At 39.8% G+C, this 22,934-nt stretch overlaps 2 protein-coding genes across 7 annotated transcripts in view; both read right to left on the bottom strand.

Annotated features, from left to right (window-relative positions):
- Positions 1-1,350: 1,350 nt before the first annotated feature.
- Positions 1,351-9,766, bottom strand: cyp26a1 (cytochrome P450, family 26, subfamily A, polypeptide 1). The gene is made up of 7 exons (XM_008314156.3): positions 4,490-9,766; positions 3,614-3,838; positions 3,201-3,482; positions 2,896-3,045; positions 2,675-2,809; positions 2,362-2,508; positions 1,351-2,267 (listed from the first exon to the last, which is right to left on the bottom strand). The coding sequence occupies exons 1-7, from the start codon at positions 4,676-4,678 to the stop codon at positions 1,929-1,931; spliced, it is 1,467 nt and encodes a 488-aa protein (XP_008312378.1). The 5' UTR covers positions 4,679-9,766; the 3' UTR covers positions 1,351-1,928.
- A 4,878-nt stretch (positions 9,767-14,644) lies between these two features.
- Positions 14,645-22,934, bottom strand: part of exoc6 (exocyst complex component 6) — a 23,094-nt gene continuing 14,804 nt past the window's right edge. For 3 of the 6 annotated variants that reach the window (XM_008314153.3, XM_008314154.3, XM_008314148.3), the window contains 5 exons: positions 22,181-22,322; positions 22,011-22,084; positions 18,634-18,746; positions 18,224-18,235; positions 14,645-17,857 (listed from right to left, as the gene is read on the bottom strand). In XM_008314153.3, the coding sequence (XP_008312375.2) occupies positions 17,731-17,857; positions 18,224-18,235; positions 18,634-18,746; positions 22,011-22,084; positions 22,181-22,322 (468 nt within the window). In that variant the 3' untranslated portion in view covers positions 14,645-17,730. The remainder of the gene's footprint in view (positions 17,858-18,223; positions 18,236-18,633; positions 18,747-22,010; positions 22,085-22,180; positions 22,323-22,934) is intronic. The other 3 variants (XM_017034657.2, XM_008314155.3, XM_008314151.3) reach the window with 1 other exon arrangement.

Here is a 22,934-nt window from a genome sequence, read left to right as displayed (position 1 = left end):
ATTATCTCTGTCCCCTCAGTAACGACTGACTCACTTTCTCTCTTCCTCCGCAGGGTCTATAATGGTTCAGTGTCCCGAAACTGAACTGCTCAGTCTGAACTCGGGTTCACCCTGTCTGCTCATCTGTCAGGGTCATCAGCCCTCTGCTCTGCTCTGCTCTGCTCTGCTCTGCTCTGCTCTCTTTCTTCTATGGATTCCAGATTTCACTGCTATTTTCTTTTTCCTCTCTCTACTTATTTATTGTGTAACGATGATGGAATGTGTCTCGGGACCACCCAGGTAAAGACACATTAACCTTCTAAGGCTGACGTTGCCTCAAGGTCTCCATGAGAGCAGAGGTGAAGATGAGCTTCAACTCATTTAAGGACGATTCATGTTGTCTTTGATAATTAGCATTTTAAATGCCATTTGTATCAAGGAGCTTTAGATTTTTGGATCACTTTAAGATGATGAATACGTATACAGACCCGTTGGTCCACCCACACACACACACACACACACACCTCTGTGTGTGGAAAATGTGAACTTCATGCTATTGGGCGAATGTTGGCTGCATTTGGAAAAGCTGTGAAACAAATCAATGTATAAAACAGTACTGAAGATATATAAAAAGACTCAGAGGCACTATTAAAATACCAGCAAACTGCCACAAAACTGTCACACCAAGATTTTTCACTTAGTATGATTATTATTATATCACTTACTCTGCACATCTTAATAATTGTGTAAAAACCACAAACTTCTACTCTTATAAATGAAAATGTTCAAAAATGTATCTCCTATAAATATCTAGGATATAAAGCAATAATAAACAACAGTCGACACACACCCACTGTCAGATCCAGTCACTTGTACTCACCCTTAATAGAGATCAGCTGTTGTAGTAGGATTTTTCTTCTCTTTTGGCCATTTACAGGGTTTGATCCCGCCACAGAAGCCAGGTTTTACAAAGCATCAAAGGGATCTCACTGTTAAAGAGGAGCAGAAACAAAAATGTTTCCAAGGCTTTAAAAATACCACAGCACAAAACCATAAGACAGACATCATAAAGTGGAGGAAATATGGCACCAAAAGGACAGTACACACAAGTGGAGGTCTTCATCAAGTGGACCAAAAGGACAAGACGTTTTTAAAAATACTGGAATGTGGGTCATGAACACACACTGGTCCCACAGCAGCCCTACAGGTCCCTGCAGGTCCCCTATAGATGGGCCACATACCACAACACTGTCTCCTCAGTGACAGTACCGTGTCTGACACTTGGGATCAGTTCTCACCTTCCTTTTGAAAGTGTAAATCATTTCTATTGTTGTTTTGATCTGTGGTCCACGTGTTGGTGCGTCACTGTGAGGGGAACAGAGGTCATTCATCTGGTAATGACATTCAACTCAGTGCAAAAAAAAAGAAATCGATGCATGGAGACAACAGTGACACAAACACAGATTCAATGCAAAACTGTTTTATTAAATAAAAGCCCATACAATGTAACGTCACTTAAATAAGTTGTGATATGATACAGATGTTACATAAACTGACTCTAAATTATACATATATATACAAATATATGTATGTATGTGTGTATATATATATATATATATATATACTGTATGTACATCACCCTATAGATACACCGCCAAGTTGATTTAAGTGTTCCATGTCGGTGTATAGTGCCTTTAGTTTAGTTTGTATCTTCAGGAGGAAGTTATATACAAAAACGTTAACACAGTCATATAAAATATGAAATCCATTCTCAAGTCATTTACACTATTTACAGGTACTGCCAAAAAAAATGCAAGAAAACAAACAGAAGAGTCAGTTCATGTTTGAATGTCTCTGATCTGTTTTCTATGAACACCTGAGTTCTTCCTTAGCCTTTTGAAAGATTTAAAAAAAAAAACATGCCTCAAAACTATAATTTTGACATTTGCTTAATTCTGAACATAGTTGGTGAACTTGGTGGGCAGATTGTCCACAGGATAGACTGTAGGTCCTGTTTTCATGGTGGGTGGCCCATTCAGAAGAGTCCAGTGACATGTTGTGGCCACCTCCACCAGGAAGATCTTCAGCAGGGCTTTGGCAAATTCCTTGCCCACACACATCCTGGAGCCCCCTCCAAATGGGATGTACTGGAACCTAGAGTCGCCGCCAGAAAATCTGGTCATGAAACGCTCTGGCTGGAAGGTTTCCTTGTTAGGAAAGATCTCTGCCACATCATGGGTGTCGCAGATACTGTAAATGACGTTCCAGCCTTTGGGAATTTGGTATCCCTGAAGAGTGGAAGAGGTAATGATCAGTTATCAAACCCTGTCATGCAAATCTGTTTTGAGAACTTGATGTTGGTGGGATTTCAAAAGTACTTACGTTGAGTTCAAATGTCTTGAGGGCCACTCTGAATCCTCCAGGAACAGGAGGGTTCAGTCTCAGAGTCTCTTTAATGACACAGTTAGTGTACTTCAACTGTTCCAAAGACTCAATGTTCAAGTTCTGGATGTCCACTCCCTGTTCTTCCTAAACACACACACAAAAGAAAACCACATGAATTTCCTGATTTTTGCAGGAAAACAGATCATTTCTGCACATTATTCAGTTAAGATATCCTGACTTTGGTGAAGTAATCTAAAATGCTATCAACTGAGATAAAAATGTATGGAGTTCTAAGTCACAGCGTTCTTACCTTGTCCATCAGTTCTTGTCTCAGTCTGTCCACAACCTCAGGGTTGAGGCCCAGGAACATGATCAGAGACGTTGCTGTGCTCGCTGTGGTTTCATGACCACCAAACAACAGCTCAGTAGCAGATTCCTTAATGGCCTACAACAGAGAAGAAGCAACAGCGAGGTCAGATTTACAGTAGGAGGTTACAGGAGTGTGAGACATGGTGAAGAACCAATCATTACCTGCATGCTGAGGGCTTCTCCATTCTTCTTGCTGCTGTCTATGAGCTGCTGCAGGGCATCCCTGTGAGCAGAGCCCTTGTCTGACTCTTGTACCTTTTTCTTGATGTTTTCTTCAATTTTGGAGTGGATGAAATTTCTGGCCTTCAGACCCTGTTGGTAAACAGACCAGAGAATGAGATTTAAGTGTTCCATCCATCCACAATATATATATATATATATTTATCATAGATCAAGTCTATGGCACTAAATTCATCATCTTTTGAGCTAAACACTGTCATACAGCCAAGGAGTTTGGGTTGTCTTACCCGGTACAGTCCACTGAAGGGAACATCAATGGGCAAAGAGAAAAGATTTTTGATCATTTCCTCAAAAGCTTCCACCAGCTGCTCCTCATCAGTCTTGATCTGCTCGGGCTCGAAGCCCAGCAGGATCCTCATGGCAATACGGAACATGAGGCGCTTCATCTCTGGATAGACCAGCACACAGGAGTCTCTGGAGAGCCACTCCTTCACGGAAGCCCGCACCTCCTCCTGAATAACAGGGATGTAGAGCTCCAGAGCTTCCCTAGAGAAGGCACGCATTATGGCCTAAGTAAAAAAAAAAGAAGTGTTACAAGTGTTACAATTTGGTCTTCACATTTCTGTATTAATGATACTACACAAGTTGTGTACAGTGAATGCAAAGAAGTGTTCTTGCATGTCCACAGGAAAACACGTACCTTTTTCTTGCTCTTGTGCAGGGCTCCGTGCACATTGGACAGGGTGTCCGAGCCCAGGATGGTGCGCACGGACGCGGGCCACTGCACGGACACCAGTTTGTGTTCTCCCATTAGAATTTGCTTCACATTTTCAGCCCCCGTGACGCGCACGGTCGGGTTTCCGAAGAGATGAGTGCGGTAGATATATCCGTACTTCTGCCGCTTCATCCGCAGGAACTTTCTCCTCTGGAAAAAAAAAAAAAAGATTAGGGACAAGTTGAATAAAAACAAAAACGCACACAACTTGGATAAGACGACAACACAGAACACACACTCACGCTGTCTAGTGACAGTAACTGACTAAATGAAAGTATTAGTTAGTATTGTTGTATTTAGCATCACTCCACACCGGTGCGTAATTATGCGCATAATTAGACAGAATGCAAATGACCGAAAACGTAGCTATACTAAATAAATAACAACTAGATCTCGATTACCACATTAACGAGATAAGTTTAACGCAAAAAAAACAAACAACAACAACAAATAAACAAAAAAAAGTATAACGACGCGTTATTGCGCTCACTTGGAGACTTAAACAAAGAAAGATGACTATAATAAAAGCGTGTTTAATAGACCGTTTACCTGTGTCTATTGAGTTGTGGGATAAGTATTACTTACGCACTTTCAATAGTGCGTAATTGCGCATACTCATGGCTGAAAGTGAATGAATCGGGTACATTAAGCACTGCTTTTACTGCGCGTATAGCGAATGCGGCCGTGCGTAAAATTCACATTAATAATAAACAAGAATCAGACATTGTGAGGAAACCTCGACTAGCATAAATCTACACGTAGATGCAGTGTGTACTGCGCATGAGGTACATTTGAACCAACCTGGAGGATGAGCTGGAGCGTCTCTCCAATGAAAGGTAAGCCCATGGAGCCCGGTGGCAACGGACTGGAACAGTTCGGATCTCTGCCCCGGATCATGTAAACCTCCCACAACTTCATCGCCACAAGAAACACGAGTATGGGCAGCACGATGGTGCAGAAGAAGGTGGCGAGCAGTGCGCTCAGAGCCATGTTGCTGCAGTTGTGTTGTGTCTTTGGATGTGTTTCAGGTGATGCTCTCTGTCACTCTCCCTCCTCGAAACTGAAGCTCCGACACTGCGCACATCCACCGCTTTTATAGTCTGCCAGGACGGCGGGCAGCCTCTTACCTTCTCCTCCCTCAGATAAATTAGTTCACACAAAGTTCATCTTTAATTGTGGGAGTCGCTCGGCCCCGCCCCCGGCCTGTACTGGCTGACTTTGCCTTACCATTTGTTCCATCTTTAATCCCCCTATACCTCCTGTTGCACGCAGACAATCCGCGGCGGATTTCACTCAGAAAAGGTGATGATTCCCCCCCCAACCCCCGAGACAATGGAAACGCGTCCCCGAGTCGCCTTTGTTGGCCACAAGGCAGCTAGTTTACACACTCATTACCTTGGCTTAAGGCCCGCACGCAGGATCAGTAATCGTGCCTGCAGGGCGGCCTGCATTCAAGAGCAAAGACGCTTTCTTTAGAGCAGCACATTTTCAGCGGCTTCAGTAAAGTGGAGAAAGAGGCTCCGGCACGGAGAGCATCTTAATCCCACTCCCCGCGGGTCTCTGCCTTCACCAGTGCCATTCAAAGTCATGTTGTGTTTCTGGATTTTACGCACGGGGATAATTTGATGTGTGCGCTGTGTTGATGGTGGGTGACTGGTGCGTAAAAACTGCATCTGTGCTGCGCGAAAGTAAAGAGAGGAAGGAGAAGAAAGGGAAGGAGGGAGCACATATGACAGAAAGATGAAATGATGAAGAAAGTGGAGAGACAGACTATAAGAGAGGAGGGTGGGGGGGGGGCTGTCCTCTGTTTGACTCCGTTTCTATCAGACAACTTCTGCCTAATCTGGAGGACTTTAACCTGCATCTGTGTGTGTGTGTGTGTGTGTGTTATAAAAATGATATCTCTCACAGCGAGTTCAAACGCGGGTCAGCAGCGTCGCACGCGCACGGTTATATCCCTGTGCGTGTGCATCGCATGAAAAAGTAAACATGCAGCTCAGAGAATGGAGCTCATCCACTGCCACACCCTCACTGTGAGTTCTTACTGAATGGAATTCTCATCAAAACTGTGTGCCCTATGGTTGACACTACAGCAGACAGACACGCAGTTTAAGTCTAACCCATAATCCACCGGTAAAACATGTGATTTATAGTTAATACTACTTCAACTACAAACCAACATGTTTTTAAACAAATACTTTAGACTGGAGTATCTCAGACACAACTAAGAAAAAACTTTCATGACATACATTCTAATGACCACAGAATACCCATAATGATATACATGACACATGTGGGTAGTAGACAGTATTGGCAACATGTGGGACTCAAAGGTTTGGCATCATCATTTAGGAAGGAAGAATGAATGATGTGTTGATGATGCAAATAATGTTTCTGTTTCATCGCTGCACTACCTACTCTCCGTTTCTGGACTTTTTCAACTATTTTTAGGATAAACTAGACCAAATGATATTCCACGGTTTAAAGTGTCTCAGCTGTCACTGTTGGAGAAACATTGTCCAGTGTGTCCAAATACACAAGCGAATCATTTGGAAAATAAAAGAGAAACGTTCTAGTTTTTTTCTCTTCTTCATGGTCTGTGATGTTATTTGGCCCAGGTCTTTACTCACCCCCAGATCGAAGATGAGCCACAGCAAACAGTGGAACACGCCTGGCCCAAATCCTGAACTCACGCAGCTCCACATTCACCCACAGTCGGTAATCTAAGGTTTGAAGAAAGCATGTTCACCTTTATTTTTCTGATAACACACAAACAGTTGTATGTGTGCTTATCTGATAAGGAGCGAGTCCTTAAAGAAATCTAATCAAAACTGAGCTTGTACAGCTCCTATGTGACACATCTAAAGGTGATTACTGTTAGATGCTGATAGATATAACTAGATATAACAATCAACATTGTATTATGTTTTAGAAAATATAAAACAGTGTGTTTCTTAGCATTTTATAACCTTTTCATGCCTTGTTCAGGTCAACGACCTTGTCAGAATGTCTACGTGGCTACGACACCTCAAATACAGAAAAAAAACTGAGGGATTTGAACCAGCAATCCTTCACTCTCAAATCCAGGACTTTTAACTACCATCCCACAGAGGTTGCTGTTTGTACATTCATTTACAGTAGAAGATCAAATAAAAACAAAAAGCAGATTACCTACAGATCTGCACACAATAGACAGAGGTGGAGTTTCATTCATTCCTGGTCAGATGTTGTTGATGGCGTGAACTGATGACCACAACTTTCTATTGGATTAAAGGATTAAAACGAGTAGACAGTCATGCAAATCAGTCAATAGAAACTGGAGTTTAACTGATTGTTTTCTTGCGTTTTCCATGAAAGGGGTGATACTGGAATAAAAAATACAAATGAAAGGAAGTTAAATTGTTTGTTGTTCAATAATTAAAATATCTCACCTCTGAATTTGTTATGTCTACAGTCAAGACATCTATAACTTTGCTCTGTTTCACCTCGGTAACATCGGAACCCTGGATATATAATATCCAAAGCTTGATGTGTTGAGGGTTTTGTCTTTTTAAAATAAATGTAGAATGGGCTATACACTACAAAATGCAAAATACAATAAAAATCCTCAATATCTTTCTTTGTTCCATCCTCATTACGGAAATTATGCTCACAGAGTCTGAAACAGCAGATAAATAGTGTCACATTCTTTCTCTATTTTAAACCCCTGAATTCACCCAGAGATGCAAATGCTCTTTCATGTACCAGTTGTTAAGCATACTTTTTAAAAACTTGTTGCAGTGTTTGGGACAAGACAGAGGTGAAGAGATTGGAGATGCTCTGAAAGTGGAACAAAAGTGCTTTCATTATAAAAGCAGAGATGTTTACAACGTTATTAAGCTGAAATCAGACAATTTAACACAACAATGATGTCACCTGAAAATGTTTTAGTTCTGTCTCTAACATATTAGAATCTGACATTTTGTGTTCAAACAAGACCTTCAAATATTTCTCTGGCCACTACGTATAATATAATTCACTCTTTCAAATGTAGAGCCAGTGTTTCCAGATGACTACTAACCCATTTAAGGTTGAAGAAGATTTATGAAAATTGGCTTGCCGTCACTTAAAAAGTATTATTTGTGACACTATACAATTCTGAACAAGACTCTACCTGCAGTGAGGGTCAGATAAAAAAAAAAAAAACAACGTACAAAAGTTCTCATCTCTACTCAGGGATTTGGAATCTGACCCACTCAGCGACCTGGGTATTAATGGACAGATCCTTGTTTACTCAGTGTTCAGGCAGTCAGCGGAGGCTGATGCGTGTTCAGGGTGAATGAGTTTCCAGCTGGTCATGCTGTAGCTGGTGAGTATTTTTCTCATCACAGTGTGAATGTGTGAAACAGGATTCTGCTGTTCAGGTGTGATGAAGCAGGGGAAGAAGTAGAAGAGGGTGAAGTGAAGTTCAAGTGTAGAGAATGATTTCTGGGCTGTTTATGCTGCAGCGATCACTCACTGCAAATCTGCTGAGCAGCTGCAGGAGTCAGACATCTGCACCTCCACTGCTGCATCTTACAGCTGCGCACCACCGTTCAACCACTGTGGTTAAATGAAACCACACAAAACAAAAGAGAATAAGTGTAATCAGAATGTGCTTTGTACTGCACGGACAAGCATCTGCTCCAACAATACGAGAGTATCAACCACACACCCAAGAACATACTAGAAGAGGAGAACATGCAGACAGGAAGGTCATCTGCCTGAGCCTTTGAACCGGTGACTTTCTTGCTGTAAGGCAGGTATTTAACCACTATTACACTGTGCTGACCAGTAACAATGCTTTACAGCACAAGTGGATGGTCAGCAATACAATAGAAAGAAAAAGGTACTGAAAAGTGCAAAGTGTTATTTATATTTAAACATATATAACAAATATATAATAAACAATAATATTAACAACTAGTGCTCTTTATTATTAATGTGCTGGTCCAAACAAATACTGATTCTGGATCAGTAAAAAAAAAAACGTGAGTGCCACACACACACACACACACAATGGGAGAGTGCACAGTCAGCCCTAAACAACATTACCACAACGTTATGTGCGTGAACTCTTTCTCTCTCACTCTCTCTCTCTCTCACAGAGAGCGCTCTGACTGACCTGTATGTGACCCTGACATCTTGGTGAACTTTCGCGTGAATCCAAGTTCACTGGTTAAGATAAGAGAGATAGAGTTAGATGTTATTTTCTCAAGCGATTATTCATTTTGTGAACCAGTCAAAACACAATCTTTTTTGAGTTGTGCTCATTTCTTCTCACCTGTTTGGACACGGTGACTGTGTTTGACCCGTTGTCATTCTCATTAGTATGTTTTAAAAATTCACACTGGCTCATTATTATCCCTTTCAGCAGGTCAAACCTTTATGACAGTGCACACAGTGGTGGAGGAGAGGCAGTGTCAACAAAGCAGCACACAAGCCATAACTTTTTATGTTTCCTCCCTCCTGCAACTGTTTACGCTCACTCTGAAACGACCTTTGTGATGAATCAGTGGAGAAGCCAAAAGAAGACATCTGTTGAAGAAGTTATCATGCAGAGTTTCTAATAGGAAAGCACAAGGAAAATACAAAGATCAGATCCAGTTCTGGACCAGACTTGTCACTAAAAAACACTTTTTAGGAGGGTGCAGAAATCATTTTGTTATCTTACATTATTATTTTACCACTGTGCTTCTGAAAGGGGAGCTGAGGGGGTGTGGGGCGAACAGTGCTCTAAATATCTGTAGAAGTATTTTAAAATGACAACCATTAGACGGTGAACAATATTTCTCTTAAATAAGAAGCCTTTGTATCGTTGACTCATGAATTGTGAGAAAAAATTATTTTTATCAGTTGTTTTTCCCCCCAATCTTCAGTTCTTTTTCTTACTCAAATGGAAAAATGTTGGTGAGTGGCAAGCAGCAGTCACTCTGACAGTCAAAGGTGAAGCCCAAAGCAGAGCTAATAGCACAGATCAGAAGAAAATATATGGTTCAATTCTGATTCAAAAAAGTCTAGGCAAAGCTTTTATAATTTCCTATTTAAATATGTACCTTACTTAAGTGCCAATCCTGCTCCGTTTCAGTAGTATGTGGTATAAGTGCTTGAAATACAGTACAATGCATGCATCTAGCATACATCAGAGTTCACGTTCAAACAAGGACAGAAAGTTGGCATCAAATTAACGTAATTTCTTAACACAAACTAGCTGTGTGCTAACAGGGTGCTAATCATGGTTTACAAAAAGGCTTCAACAGCAGATGAAACGCTGCATGCTTCTTATTCCTTTTGGAAAGGAGACCAAAAATGTCAAAAAAAGTCACTGTCATGACTCTTTGTCCTCAGGTTCACTCTAGCTAAGGTGAGCAGGAGCACATTCAAACTGATTTACAACACTCTTTATGGTAACTGGTCAGCTTGGCTCCTGTGTTTGGTAGTTTGAGGTGCTAATCAGAGGTGCATTCCCAGCGGGAGGAGGAGGTCAGAGGGAGTGTCAGGGCCCCTGGGTCAGCAGCAGGTCACTCACTGTTTGTCTTCTGATGTCACTGTCTCTGTGTCTCCATCTCTGTCTGTCACTGCAGAGTCTCTTCAGGTTACAACAGGAGAAAGTGACAACTGGAATTTAATTCTTTAGCTACCCATCCTGCATGAACTTGAACATTTTGATCCAGTGAGGATTGACAGTCGGAAGCAAGTCACCCAGAAACCAAGTCGCCAAGTCGTCTGTCTGTCTAGAAAACTAAAAATGTAATTGTACCATAGACCTATATAAATGATATAAATATTTAGGGAGTTGAACAACTGTCAGTGAAAAAGACAAAAGAAAGTAAACTTGTCCATTGGTGTCCCACTAGCGATAACACGAACACCTCATCAGGCTTTGATCCGTGCTGGCCAACTCTTATTAACTCAAAAGCTGCCAAGTCCACGTCCAAGACATCGGAACTGTTTGACTAAAACTATTGTTTTTTTTGTTTTTTTGTTTTAATCTATTGCAATTTGGGCCATTTGCGTTTCGGTTGTGAAACCCAAAAGTGCATATTTGCTTTGTAGCCAGCTGTGGTCCAGAAACACTTGAAGAAAAGTTTCTTAGAGGCTACTAAACTGCTTATGACAAAGGCTAATAGAATGTATTTGGTTCAGCTTTGAATGGATGAATCAATAATTTTCCTGTAACGGGTTGGCAACAGGCAGCTGCCATAGAGATCATTTCTTTATCATATATTATTCAACCAAAACAAGAAGGCACAAATGTGGGTGCGACCTGGATCATGACATGAGAAAGAATGATAACATTCTTACGCCACATTCAGTGCCACAATGGGTTTTTCTGCTGACTCACCAGTGTGGGTGGAAAGTATGAAAATGGTCAGGTTGAACTCTTCACTCCAAGTCTGGCTTTATTACACATGGCCTCACCAAGGTTACTGTCATCAATAGGACTCTGGAAAGTGGGATACAGAAAGAGGTGGATGACATCCCTTGTCACAAGTCTCATGCACACATTTTTAGAAGTTTAAAAACAGGAAATGATGAATAATACCTGACTTGAATTGGCACATGTTCTGTCTCCAGGTTAACCGCTGCACTTTGTTGTCCCTGTCCTTAATCTCTGCTACTCTTTTGATGTTATATTGCACTTTCTCCTCGTCAAGCACTTTGTGACCCAATAAACTTTACTTGCTCTCTAAAAGTCTTTGCCACTTCCAGGTTTCATTGCATGGAGGTGGAGTGGTTTTTTGCAAATGTATCTTTAAAGAGTTGATATAGAGATTAATGACTGCTGATTGCAGGTCATTTATGGTGCAAGAGTTCGAGGAATTAGTCTGAATCAAGATGTTCTGAAATAATAAGTGTAATTTTAGTTGTATGAGAAATGAAAAAGAGGAAGAATCAGGGATCATGAGGTCATAGTCATCCTTGAAATGCAGTTGTTTACAAAGAAAGAAGAAGAAACGACTAATTGTTTTAGACAGTTTTAACTTTTTTTTAACAGTTTCAGCTTCTGAAGAAGCAGTCTCTAAAATTTCCCAAAGGTAACTCCTAAGGGATTAATAAAGTGCTATCTGTCTATCTATCCGTCTATCTATCTATCTAAAATGAGTGACTGGGCTAACAGTAAAGCAACAGTTAGGGTCAGTGTGAGGGTCAGAGCCTGTGAAGGCAGTGACAAAGGTGTGGAGGTTTGTGTGTCTCCTCCTCTGTCTGTCTGCTGTATTGTTAAAGTGAATGTTAAAGCTGTTTACTGCCTTGTTAAAGTGTTTGATCCCTGCACTAAAATACTTGTCACTCCTGTTGACACACAGGAAGGAACCCCCCTCCCCACACACCCTCTCCAACCAACCGCCCCTAACACAGGTCGTGTCACAGTGAATTATAAATATGTTTCTGTGTTAAACATTAAAAACATCACATGAAAGCACTCGTAGGTTAAAAAAAATTAACAGGGAAACTTACCATGAAGTATTGTGCTGACCCAGGTGTTGTACGTTGTCATCATCTGTCTCAACTAAGGAGTGAAAGAAAGTAGAAATGTATGTTCAAAGAGGGACTTAAAAACAGAATGACTAAAGTAAAGCAGAACAACTAGAATATTACTTTTGCTGAATTTAAATTCTCTCAGTAGAATAAACAAATCAGATGAATCTCAACATTTCCATCAAAGTTTGCAACTAACACAGTGACCACAGTATAATGATAAATGTCATTGAACTTATCAGTGTCTTGATAAGTTCAAGTTACTAAAATTGGACAACTTTGGTAAATTTGAACATTTTGATCTATCCTACCATTGGGGGAAATGGTCCACATTTTTAAAGACAATGCTTTGGCTGCTGTCACTAACTGGTCAACAATGACTCAACACAAATCTTCCTCTTCTTCCACATTCCCCATCTTGACACAACTCTGTGCACTAATGTGGGCTTCAAACTGGTATTAGGACACCGTAATGTTTTACAGTAGTGTCCTGCCAAGAAAAAGCAATATCAAGCCCCCGAATTGTAAAGCAAACCCACTCAACCAACTGAGCCGTGTCCAGGAAAATGGTTTCTTTCCTCCACTGAAGATTCCCGTCAGGTGAGAGTGTGTCTGTAATAGAATACATGTTGAGATGTGTCCAGAATGTGTGAAAACAGCCTGGCTGTATGAGATGAGTGATGCACGAACTTTCACTTCGTAGATGTTGGGACACGGAGGACGTGAAAGTAGCAGAAAGGTCACGGTGTTAATGTGGCACCATGATGACAGTAGAGCTCACAGAGTGCACAGTATTCCTCAGAGGAAAACAAACACCTTTCTGTCTTTGTGCATTGGTTTGGTCTTGTGCTGTGATAATAGAGGTTTCTAAATGTTTCTCGCCTCATTACATCTGCGGCGACAGAGATCCTCAGCATTCAATTGCTGAGCCAGGCCAAAGTTCACTTGCTGTTTCCCACTTAGCATGTATGTGTGCAGTAATGGAATACAGCAAAACTCAGAGGGCAGAAAACCTTCACACAAAAAGTGTCACTCCCATTTCTAACCCTCATCCATTAAAATTCCAGTAATGGGATCTATTTTCAAAGAACTAAATGGTTTGCTTGTGATAACTGGATGGATTTCAAGCTTAACAAAAGTTCCAGGAAGATTATGCAAATTGTCCTTTGGCCTCTGAAAAAGTGACACCAAGTTGCCAACAATATACCTGTATGCTTACTCACAGGCACTGAAAAAAAAAAATCACCGCATAGTGCACTTAAAGCACCCTCTGCTGGGTGTCTAGAGCTTTCTTAAAGTTTCAACTGTTATATATAAGTTTAAGTTTTATGACCCAAGTTAGAAGAGAAATTTAACTTTACATAAAATGTGGCAGTAATTCTTGATAGTCCTACCTCTAGAGCTAGGACTATTTAGGGGGTAAGAGCTTCTATTTCTGGTTCCTGCCCTGGGCTGGAAACAGTCAAAATTCCTGGTGCAGTCCCAAGTTCCTGTGGAGGAGAAATGTCTTATGTGTGTGTAGAGAAAATGAGCTCTGGTTTCCAAACACAGATGATGCATTGTTCCAAAGAAGAGCCCTACATAATCATCTGAAATCAAACAACACAATTAATATAATTAGAACGTTTTACTTAAGGAATTCATGTTTTGGCAGGACAAGAGAGACGAGCAGCATTAAATCAAATGCACATACACAAGAGTGAAGAGAGAGGACTGTCCATGACCTCTCACAAATCACATTCTGTTCCAGTTCCAGGATCAGATGCTTTTTCTATTGTGTAATTTACTGCCCTCTTGTGGCTACAGTAGACTGTCGTCTCTAGAATCCAGCCTGACAACACGGAATAATATGTATACAATGGTGGTTACACTGGTGGTTACAGTAATATGCATTGCCTTTTAGCAACTTTAAATGGGTGGTGGGCGTGGTCACGATGAAGTGCTACTGAATACAATATTTGCAATACTGACAGAGATTTGTAAATGCAGATGTAACAAGTCCAGTGATTAATTCAAGAAAATGTGTACTTTGTAAGATATGGAAATTGCCTGTGGTCAACCTGTGATGAGTTGAAATTACCTGGAGTAACTGGCAGACAAGCCCTTCATCCTTCTTTGGCTACCTGCTCATGTGGTTACATCATTTGCCTCCTACTCTTACAGCTACATGGATCATCTCCAGGTCCTTTCCAGTCTCCAACATCCTTTGTCCACCTTTGTCTATATAGAACATGTCGATATCATCTTAACCTTGCTCAATGATCTGGTTACTCCTAATTCTGCCCATCCTTTGCACTCCAGAGAATTCGTTCTCCAGTTCAGCCTCCCTTCACACAGACTGCAAACCATACATCACAGCAGATCTGTTATTCGACATGCATGTGCACAAAACATAGCTGTATTGTGGAAAACATATAAAGTTAGCTGAAGAGTGGTAATGAAATCAATAACATTAGATTTCCCAGTTGAATACATTTTTTTATTATTATAACAGCATTTTGTCACGAAAAAATGTAAGGAAAAAAATTTTCAGTCCAGGAGAGACCCAATGAACCTCTTCACTTGTACTTACATTCATTCCATGTAAAGGTCTTGTGATGATGCCTGTAGTTTTGGAATCCACTTTGATAAGTTAAGCAAATGGTTAAATCATTCATTGAAATATATTATAGTAAACCAAATAAAATAACAGAACACAGAGTTACTCAATCTGTACACAAGTGTGATCACCAGGAAGCAACAGATGCAAATTCACACTGTTACTAGTTACATATTTGCTTCAGGTGTTAATGGAGGTGCACATCATACATTTACCCCCCCCCCCAGGTCAAGTTTGCAGCAGACAAACTGCTGTAATATTTTCTTTACAAAATATGCAGTATATACAGTGGCATTTACAAGCAAATATTTAAAAAAAAGAAAAGGAAAACAATATTCATGAGCTTCAGTGCAAAAATGCCTCATAAAAGTAAAGAACAAAAACAAACAACTGAATAAAAACAGTCTTGTTATAAAAATGTTTCCATCAAGAGTTAATCAATTAATCCATTGCCTAATTAGGCTAAAAATAAACCAATCATTATTGCTGTTTTTGGTGAATATATTGTGGTTATGTAGGTCATTATAAAGCTTAACTCCACCCTGAGGAACAGAAAACAAAATAATCTGAATGAAAATGATGCTCAACTTGGGGGTTAAGATCATATGACATTATTTAATGACGTGTTGGAAATTAGCACATGGGGGCTAATTATTTAGGTTTTAAATGGAGATCACAAATGGAGTAGGTTTTGTAGACTGGTAGCTGACCACTTTCTGAGTATTTCAACAAGAGTAAACTTTGATCTAAATGCTAAATCTCAATTTTGTTCCCAAGTTATGTCTTTTTATAATAGGCCAGTCACTTTTTCATTTATTATGATAAATCATCCATTTCAATTGAAGGTCATTAAAGCAAGATAGCTAATGCATCACAGCTACTTAAGTATTTTCAGTTGTTTGCTGTTAGCATGCTAGCACCGTTATTCCTTTGTGCATCTGAAGTGTGGCATACTTCTAGCTCTGGGGTACTTATGGACTTGATTACTGTATAACACCTTGATGTTCTGTTTACATCAGTGTAACAAGAAAATGTGTTAGCACGAAAGCAGAGGATTTGAGACATTGGCATCTCGAAAAAAACCTAACACGCCGTAGCATAAACATCCTGTACTGCTAGAGCGACCTATATTTCTGGCTTCTCTGCTCTGCACAGAATGTACAGTTTACGTGGCGGTCACGTTCTACCAAGTGCCCGTGCGAACATGTCCGACTATGTGAGAAATGCTTGTCCACTGATCCTGTCCAAGTGCACAGTAGCAGTGTATTTGGCTGCTAGCTGCAGGACAGAAATGTCAAACAACTGAGGCCAGCAGGTGTTACTCTGCTGCACTGCAGTGGGTGTGAACTCCTGTGGCTGCTGTGGTTTGACATGTGCAGGCCAACATTTGGAGCCGGACAGTTGTGTGTTATAAGAGATAAATTCACTCAGTGAACAAGCAGCTTCCCCTGTGTCATGAAAAAAAATTCTGCTGTGATCACATCTTACAGATATCATTTGCCAAAAATAGTCGCATTAACACTTGGCAAGTAAAACACTCCAAGCATGCGGTCTGATTAGACGTTTTTCTGTTGTATCATTCTGCCCAGTAGTACTGTTTAGCCAGCTTGCTAACAGAAAAACAACACAGCGTTGCTGTCTTCTTTAAAAGCCCATGCCTAGGGTTGCTTTAAGACTGTTTCTATCAATACCACATGATTTGTAGCGATCACAAACATTGTTTTATGTTTAACAAACCAACATCATAAATAAAATACAAAAACATAAATGTATTTTCTTTAAATATTTTTGGATTTAGCAAAAAGATTTGGTAGAACTGGGTGACATCTAGTTAACACTGGCAAGGAGTGAAATCGCTGAAGATGCAAACATTTACATATATTATGGGTATTCTAAGTTGTTATTAGTGCATATCATTTAAATTAACTATAGAACTACTGATTTAAAGTAATAAACAGTTTGGCCTAAATGTTTGGGTGCTTAAAGACTTTTTAATCCCACTTCACATCCAGATTTGGATTAGCTGTTAATACAGTTGACATTCTGTGATTAATCATGATTTTTCACATTTAACCAGTCAGAGTGAAGTCTCTGTAGACTCCCTGTGGAGCCTTTTCTATGTAAATATGTGTGGTAATTGAATGCACTGTTAATGCAGTAGTTTGTGATATAACTTTTTGACACATATTGGGCCATGAAAAAAAAAATTGGAGTCATTGACTGAGAACAGTGACACCATCCAAGTTCAGTATTTAGCTCAAGGGCTAAGAGAAAGGCAAACAGAAGAAAAGAAGTACAGAAAGGAAAGATAGAGAGGGATAAAACAAAACTTCATTCATTTCCAGAACGTCAGTCTTCCGAGACGTCATCATTCAGCTTTCTGCCAGTGTCTCACACATAAACACACAAGGCAAACACACACAATTCACACACTGTACATAAACACACATTAAATGAAGTACTAGCACAATGAGCTTCATAATTTCACCTACCTCATGTACCAATTAACTTTTGGTAATAAACAACTGAATATTGGCCTTAATGTATATGAGTGGGAAAAAAAGTGTTGACCCCTAAACCCCTTGTGTCAGTACTTGTCACATCCAGTCTCACCCTGCAGCTAAAATAATTAATATTATAATTTCAGTCAGTAAAACCAATAAAAATACTTTACATTTGACTGTTCAGTCCAATAAGAGGATGTGTGTCTGTGTGTATTTGTTGTTATTTACATTAAATATTGAGTCTACAACAGTATGAGGACTTGAGTTCACACAGATGGTGTGTCTGCGCTCACTTCCCTGCATGCCTGGTTCAGTGTGTATTGCTGTGTAGTTTTGTCATCTGTGTGTGTTCACTCACTCTCTTCTGTACAGTGTGTCATTATCGTCCTTCTGCATGTTGGCATCTTGGTACCTGTATGTGTTTGTGTGTTGTGTAGTATTTAGGAGGACATGCCGTTGACCAGGCTCCTCAGCTGTTTGACCACAGTCTCTATCAGCTTCTGTTTGTCTCTGTCGTTCTTCCTGAACTGAGAGAAGATGTTGTTCTTCTTACTGCTGTCCTTCATCCTGCAAATACAACGAGGCGGAAGGTTTTAACAGTGATTCTGATTTTTGTGATTTATCAATACTGCTGTTGATGTATGACAAATGACATATTCATGGCTGTAGAAATAATCATACTTATACTATCATAATAAAAGTATTTGTATTTGTAGCGCATTCATTCATTCAAAGTTCATTATTGCTAACAGAAAATAAGCTACAAGCTCACAACAAATACTAACACAACACAAACATCATCACTCTGAGCTGTACCTGCAACTGAAACCAATTTACAAATTCTGTGCAGAATCAAAGAGGAGAGCCTGTATATCAGAAAAAACATGCCAGACTTTGAAGGGTTAAGAGAAACAGACAGAACTCTGCACCTACCCCCTGTAGACTCTGCAGCAGCCGTTAGCAGTAGCAGCAGAAAGACAGCAGAGAAAGGAAGAGTTTAGAGAGGAAAAAAGTGAGGAAAAAATCTGAGGAAATACAGGAAGGTGACATAAAGCAGCCGACTTCACACTCATGCTTTATCTGGAAAGCAAAAACTGAAGGGAGAATTTTAGTGCACATTGTCAGAGCAAAATCAAAAGCTGAGTTATTAAAGGTATACCTATAATCTACACAGACAAAGAATGAATCACATGTACTTGTCAAATTCTTGTTAGTTTTTGAAGTAAATGGTTTATTATAATTCACACTGCCCCACTAATATTTGAACACACCACCACTGGTACTGCAGGCATTTGCAATAATTCAAAGGTTTTTCTTTGGCAGGAGAATAAATATGCACTCACTTTTCAAGTAGAGCCAGAGCCGTGGCTGGATTTACTCTCAGGTATTTAGATGTTGGTTGACCATAATCTGCCAGATACGTTGACCAATCCCAAACCATGAACAGGTCCAGCAGCTGAAAAACACAAAATACCCAACAATCACATTCTGACAAAAAACAAACAAACCAGATGATCTTAGATGATAGAAAACAAACCAAGAGAGTGGTTTTACCTTAATTATTGTATAATATATACATAATTAATTTTTAGTGTTTCCAAGTTTTTTGTTGCAGAAATCCAGATTGAACACAAACTAAGACTTAAGATTTCTTTTATGTGCATAGAAATTCACTATGTGGACTCGGGACACACATAAGTAAAGTGTAAATGCAAATGGTCACAATTGTGAATGCAAACCGCTCTGGACATTAAAAAATAAACCCAAAACCATATTTACCTTAAGCTATAAGTACTGGTGCAGGGCCCTTTTTAACTACATGAATAGTAGCAGCATTTGAAATGACCACACGATGACCCCTAGTTAACCTGATGGAGATGACCCTCTCACCCCACCCACCCAACACACACAGACATTTACTCATGCACACACACATACACACACAGTGAGTATGCTAATGTCACAGGGTGAAACAGCTGGGTGTTTGGGTCATGTTGAAAGAGCAGTGAAAGAACAGCTTAGTGATAATAGCATTATTCAGCTGACAGAGCAGCAGCAGCACACAGAGAGGGGCTCAGCAACAATGGCATCATTCTCACCTGGAGCTAAGTGATGAGCAGGGATGTGAAGAGAAACACTCACTCAACTCTCCACACCCCTAAATCCACTGAGAGGATCTAAAAAAGAGACTTGGTACAATTTGAACTTCCAGGAATGACTGCCTTTTTAAGACCCAGATATTGGAGAACTACCATAAATGACATATATTTTTATTGGGTTGAAACACATTTTCTGGGACAACAGCTACATAATGTATGTGCTATGTTCAAGGCACTAATTGAGCTTCTTGTTGGGACACAGCGTGGGCTGTAGGCCTGTAGAAAACTTTTTTTGCAAAATGTATTGATACTTTACTCAATATCTGCTGTTCATCTGTAGGTGGTTTTTCCCACTTTTTCTTAAACTTTTCTTCTTTTCTTCAGTTTTTAGTACAATTTCTGCAATGATAATAATTTCCCCCTTTTAAATCTATATCTGGCAGTGTAATCTAGCAAAATCATGTGGGGCAAGCTGAGTCATGTTATCATACAAGTGAAACAGTAAACACCTCCGTGTTGTGTGTGTGGCAGACAACTGTGACAGTTCATGGGCTGACTTATGTAAATGCTGCACAAGATCTGCTGAGAGTCTTGACAGTCCCCCTTTCAATGGCTCTCTACAAGGAGCTTGAGTGGGTTCTAAAAGAATGGATTTGTGGGTAAAAGCAGTCGGTGCCTGTGGTCATTAGACATGAGTCAGGGAGCTTAGACAAGCCTGGCTACATTGGCATCAGTGCATTGTTTTATCTGAAAACAGCAATTTAACTGAAAAACATTTTTGAGACTAGCTTTTCAACTGTGCATTGAAAGTGATGTTTATGTTTTGAAACTTTAATGTGATACAGTGCTTCCTCATCAGATTTAAAGATAAGACTTAATGTTTATTGCTACATACAAAATTGATATTTTGCTATTAAAAACAACCCTCACTTCTCCCAGAATGTCCGTTAAAGCAGAATGCCAAATGAAGTGAGCATGCCATACAAAATGCAGTCTCCCTGTGCAGCCACAGAGGCATGATTGACTGAAAACCAACAGTACCGAGGAAGAAAGGCTTATTTAGAGTTGGGTTAACTACTATAAGTATTCTGCTTTGCAGAAACTTTGGTGTGTAAAGTGTTAGCTTGTCACCTACAGAAAAATTACTTATTGAAACTGGTTTCTTTAACCAAAGGCCCAGAAAAAAATTGACTTGTTTTAGGGTAAAATATTTAACCTGAACAGATGCATTCAAAACATTTTCAGAAGTGCTTTTTTGTCTTTTAATTAAATCAAATACCATTATTTTTTCTATAAAAAACCTTGTGGTTAAAAGCATTTAAAGTAACAGTTGAAACTTCAGCCATGCCATCAAATAAAAGAATGACCCTTGTGTAACCTCAGCCTGTAGATGCTTCCCAAACTTCTTCACCTAAGGCTGGGATTAATAGGTCAACCGAGCAATCTGTATAGGAGGGAACGTGGATTCATCATGTCTAATGAACTGCATCACGGTTAAACCAGGGATGACTTGACAGAAAGGACTGTAGCCATCACTGGGGTCATGTCCTCTAGGTTTTAGCAGAAATGCATCGTCAAAACATAAAAATTGGTGTTTTGTTATATTTTTATTCAAACTGTTTTACCTGAATTTGCAATGGACTTCATAGACTAATCAATAAAGAAAATGAGTGGCTGAACTGTGTTGATGAAATTGGTTGATACCAAGACAACAGAGACAACCGTCTCACCCATCTGGAATAGTAAATATAATAGGAACAGGAATCAAAAAGTAGACAAAATTCTAGGATTGAGTATTTGAAATACTAATTTATAGATAAACTGCTGGCGCTGTTGTTAAAAAAAAGTGTGCTGTGACCTGGACTGGGTACAATCGCAAACCTCCTCCTCAGGCTCAGATTAACAGGTCAACTCAGACTCAAGCTTAATGAGATGAAGCACCACTTTACATACCAACGGTGTTTACAACATAAAAGGGAGGGGGGGTATGCTTCTGTGTGTCTGTGTGTGTTTGTGCGTGTGTGTTGGGTCAGTTAAGGGGGAGGACTATGCTTGAGCAGGTGAACCACAGGACAGGTGAAAGTTGAAAAGGCCACAGAAACATAATATTGCTGGATGTGAGGCAGAGAGGTGAGATAAAGGGCAGCAGGGACATGCAGAAATGCAAAGAAGAAAGAAGAAATTAGTTCCACTAAATTATTACACTATTTTTTTGTAAACGCCACATTTTTGTGATTGTTGCTTTGAACACTCTGCTGTGTTTTCAAACAGAATGAATATGAAATTTTAAGAGCTCTGCCCCAGGTGTTTCCCTTATAAGAGAGCGAAACCTCAATACTTAAATTATTGCTGAAAGTACCAGAGCACATACTGTGTATGTGCTGCAACCTATATACTTAGACAAAAACGTTAATCAAGATTTATGTGGGTGGAAAATTGGGCTTTGACTTGATTATTATATACATATATAATAGGTTGTGTTTCTATAGTAAATTTAAGATGCTTCTAGTAACCAGTACCACATCTTCAAAACAACTTAGGCTATTGCAGTTTGTCATTATAATAATGATTCACACACACGTTACACACTGTGCTCTTAAATATTTAAGGAGACATTTTACCTGTCGTAGGTCGATAAAAGCAAGCTGCAGTGTGTCTCCTTGAAAACCAGGAACAGGCTCTGAGCTTGCAAACACTGAGAAAAAGAAAATTATGGTTAGTGTAAACAGCATTGGACGGGCTAAAAGACTTTAAATGACAAAAACAAAATGAGGTTTATGCTCCGACTCACATTCACACTGGATGACATCCAGGTTGAATTGCTGAATGGCTCCCATGCTGACTTGTTTAAGTTCGGAGTCGAGGAGCATTTGCATGAGCGACGTGGACAGATGTTTACAGGCCGACATACACGCTGTCTGAGCCACTTTGCCCTGCAGAGACAGACAGAGGAACAGACAGAGACGGAGAGATGCAGGAAAGATTAGGATGGGATGAGGACAAAAGATGAAGACGAGAGAGATAAGGTGGAGATTTGGAGGGGATCAAAGAACATTGAAAATGTTGACAAGCATGTGTGGAAAAGAGGAGAAGCAAAGAAGGACGGGGACAATTCATGAAGCAAATAGTAAAAGAGCAAAATGCGTCAAAAGAAGAAAGAAAGATAAGTGCAGGAACAGCAAATAGGAGCAAGAAAAAAAAGGAAGAGAGAATATGACAGTTTTACATTAACTCCACGTGTCCTCTTTTTTTGCATCATCTACAATATGTAGTACAAGTGTCAGCTTCACCCAGTGCATAAAAAACAATGACTGTGTTAAGTCTTAAGACTAAGCTGCAATCCCCAAACGTTGTTGTTTATTCAGTCAGCTCTTTCTCCACGTTTCCCAAACCATCAGGTCAATACAAAAAAAAAAACCCCAAACGAACCATACAGAAGGCATGTATTCATTGTACAATTTGGTAGTACCCATACTTATCACAATAGTACACAATAGAAACACAATAGTTCAAGGAAATAGAAGCCACACCCCTGCAGTGCATTT

Source organism: Cynoglossus semilaevis, chromosome 8 (assembly GCF_000523025.1).
Source record: "Cynoglossus semilaevis isolate Cse_v1.0 chromosome 8, Cse_v1.0, whole genome shotgun sequence".
In the NCBI taxonomy this organism is placed as follows: Eukaryota; Metazoa; Chordata; class Actinopteri; order Pleuronectiformes; family Cynoglossidae; genus Cynoglossus; species Cynoglossus semilaevis.
Note: the sequence above shows the minus strand (reverse complement) of the source record. Positions and strands in the feature narration are given on the sequence as shown.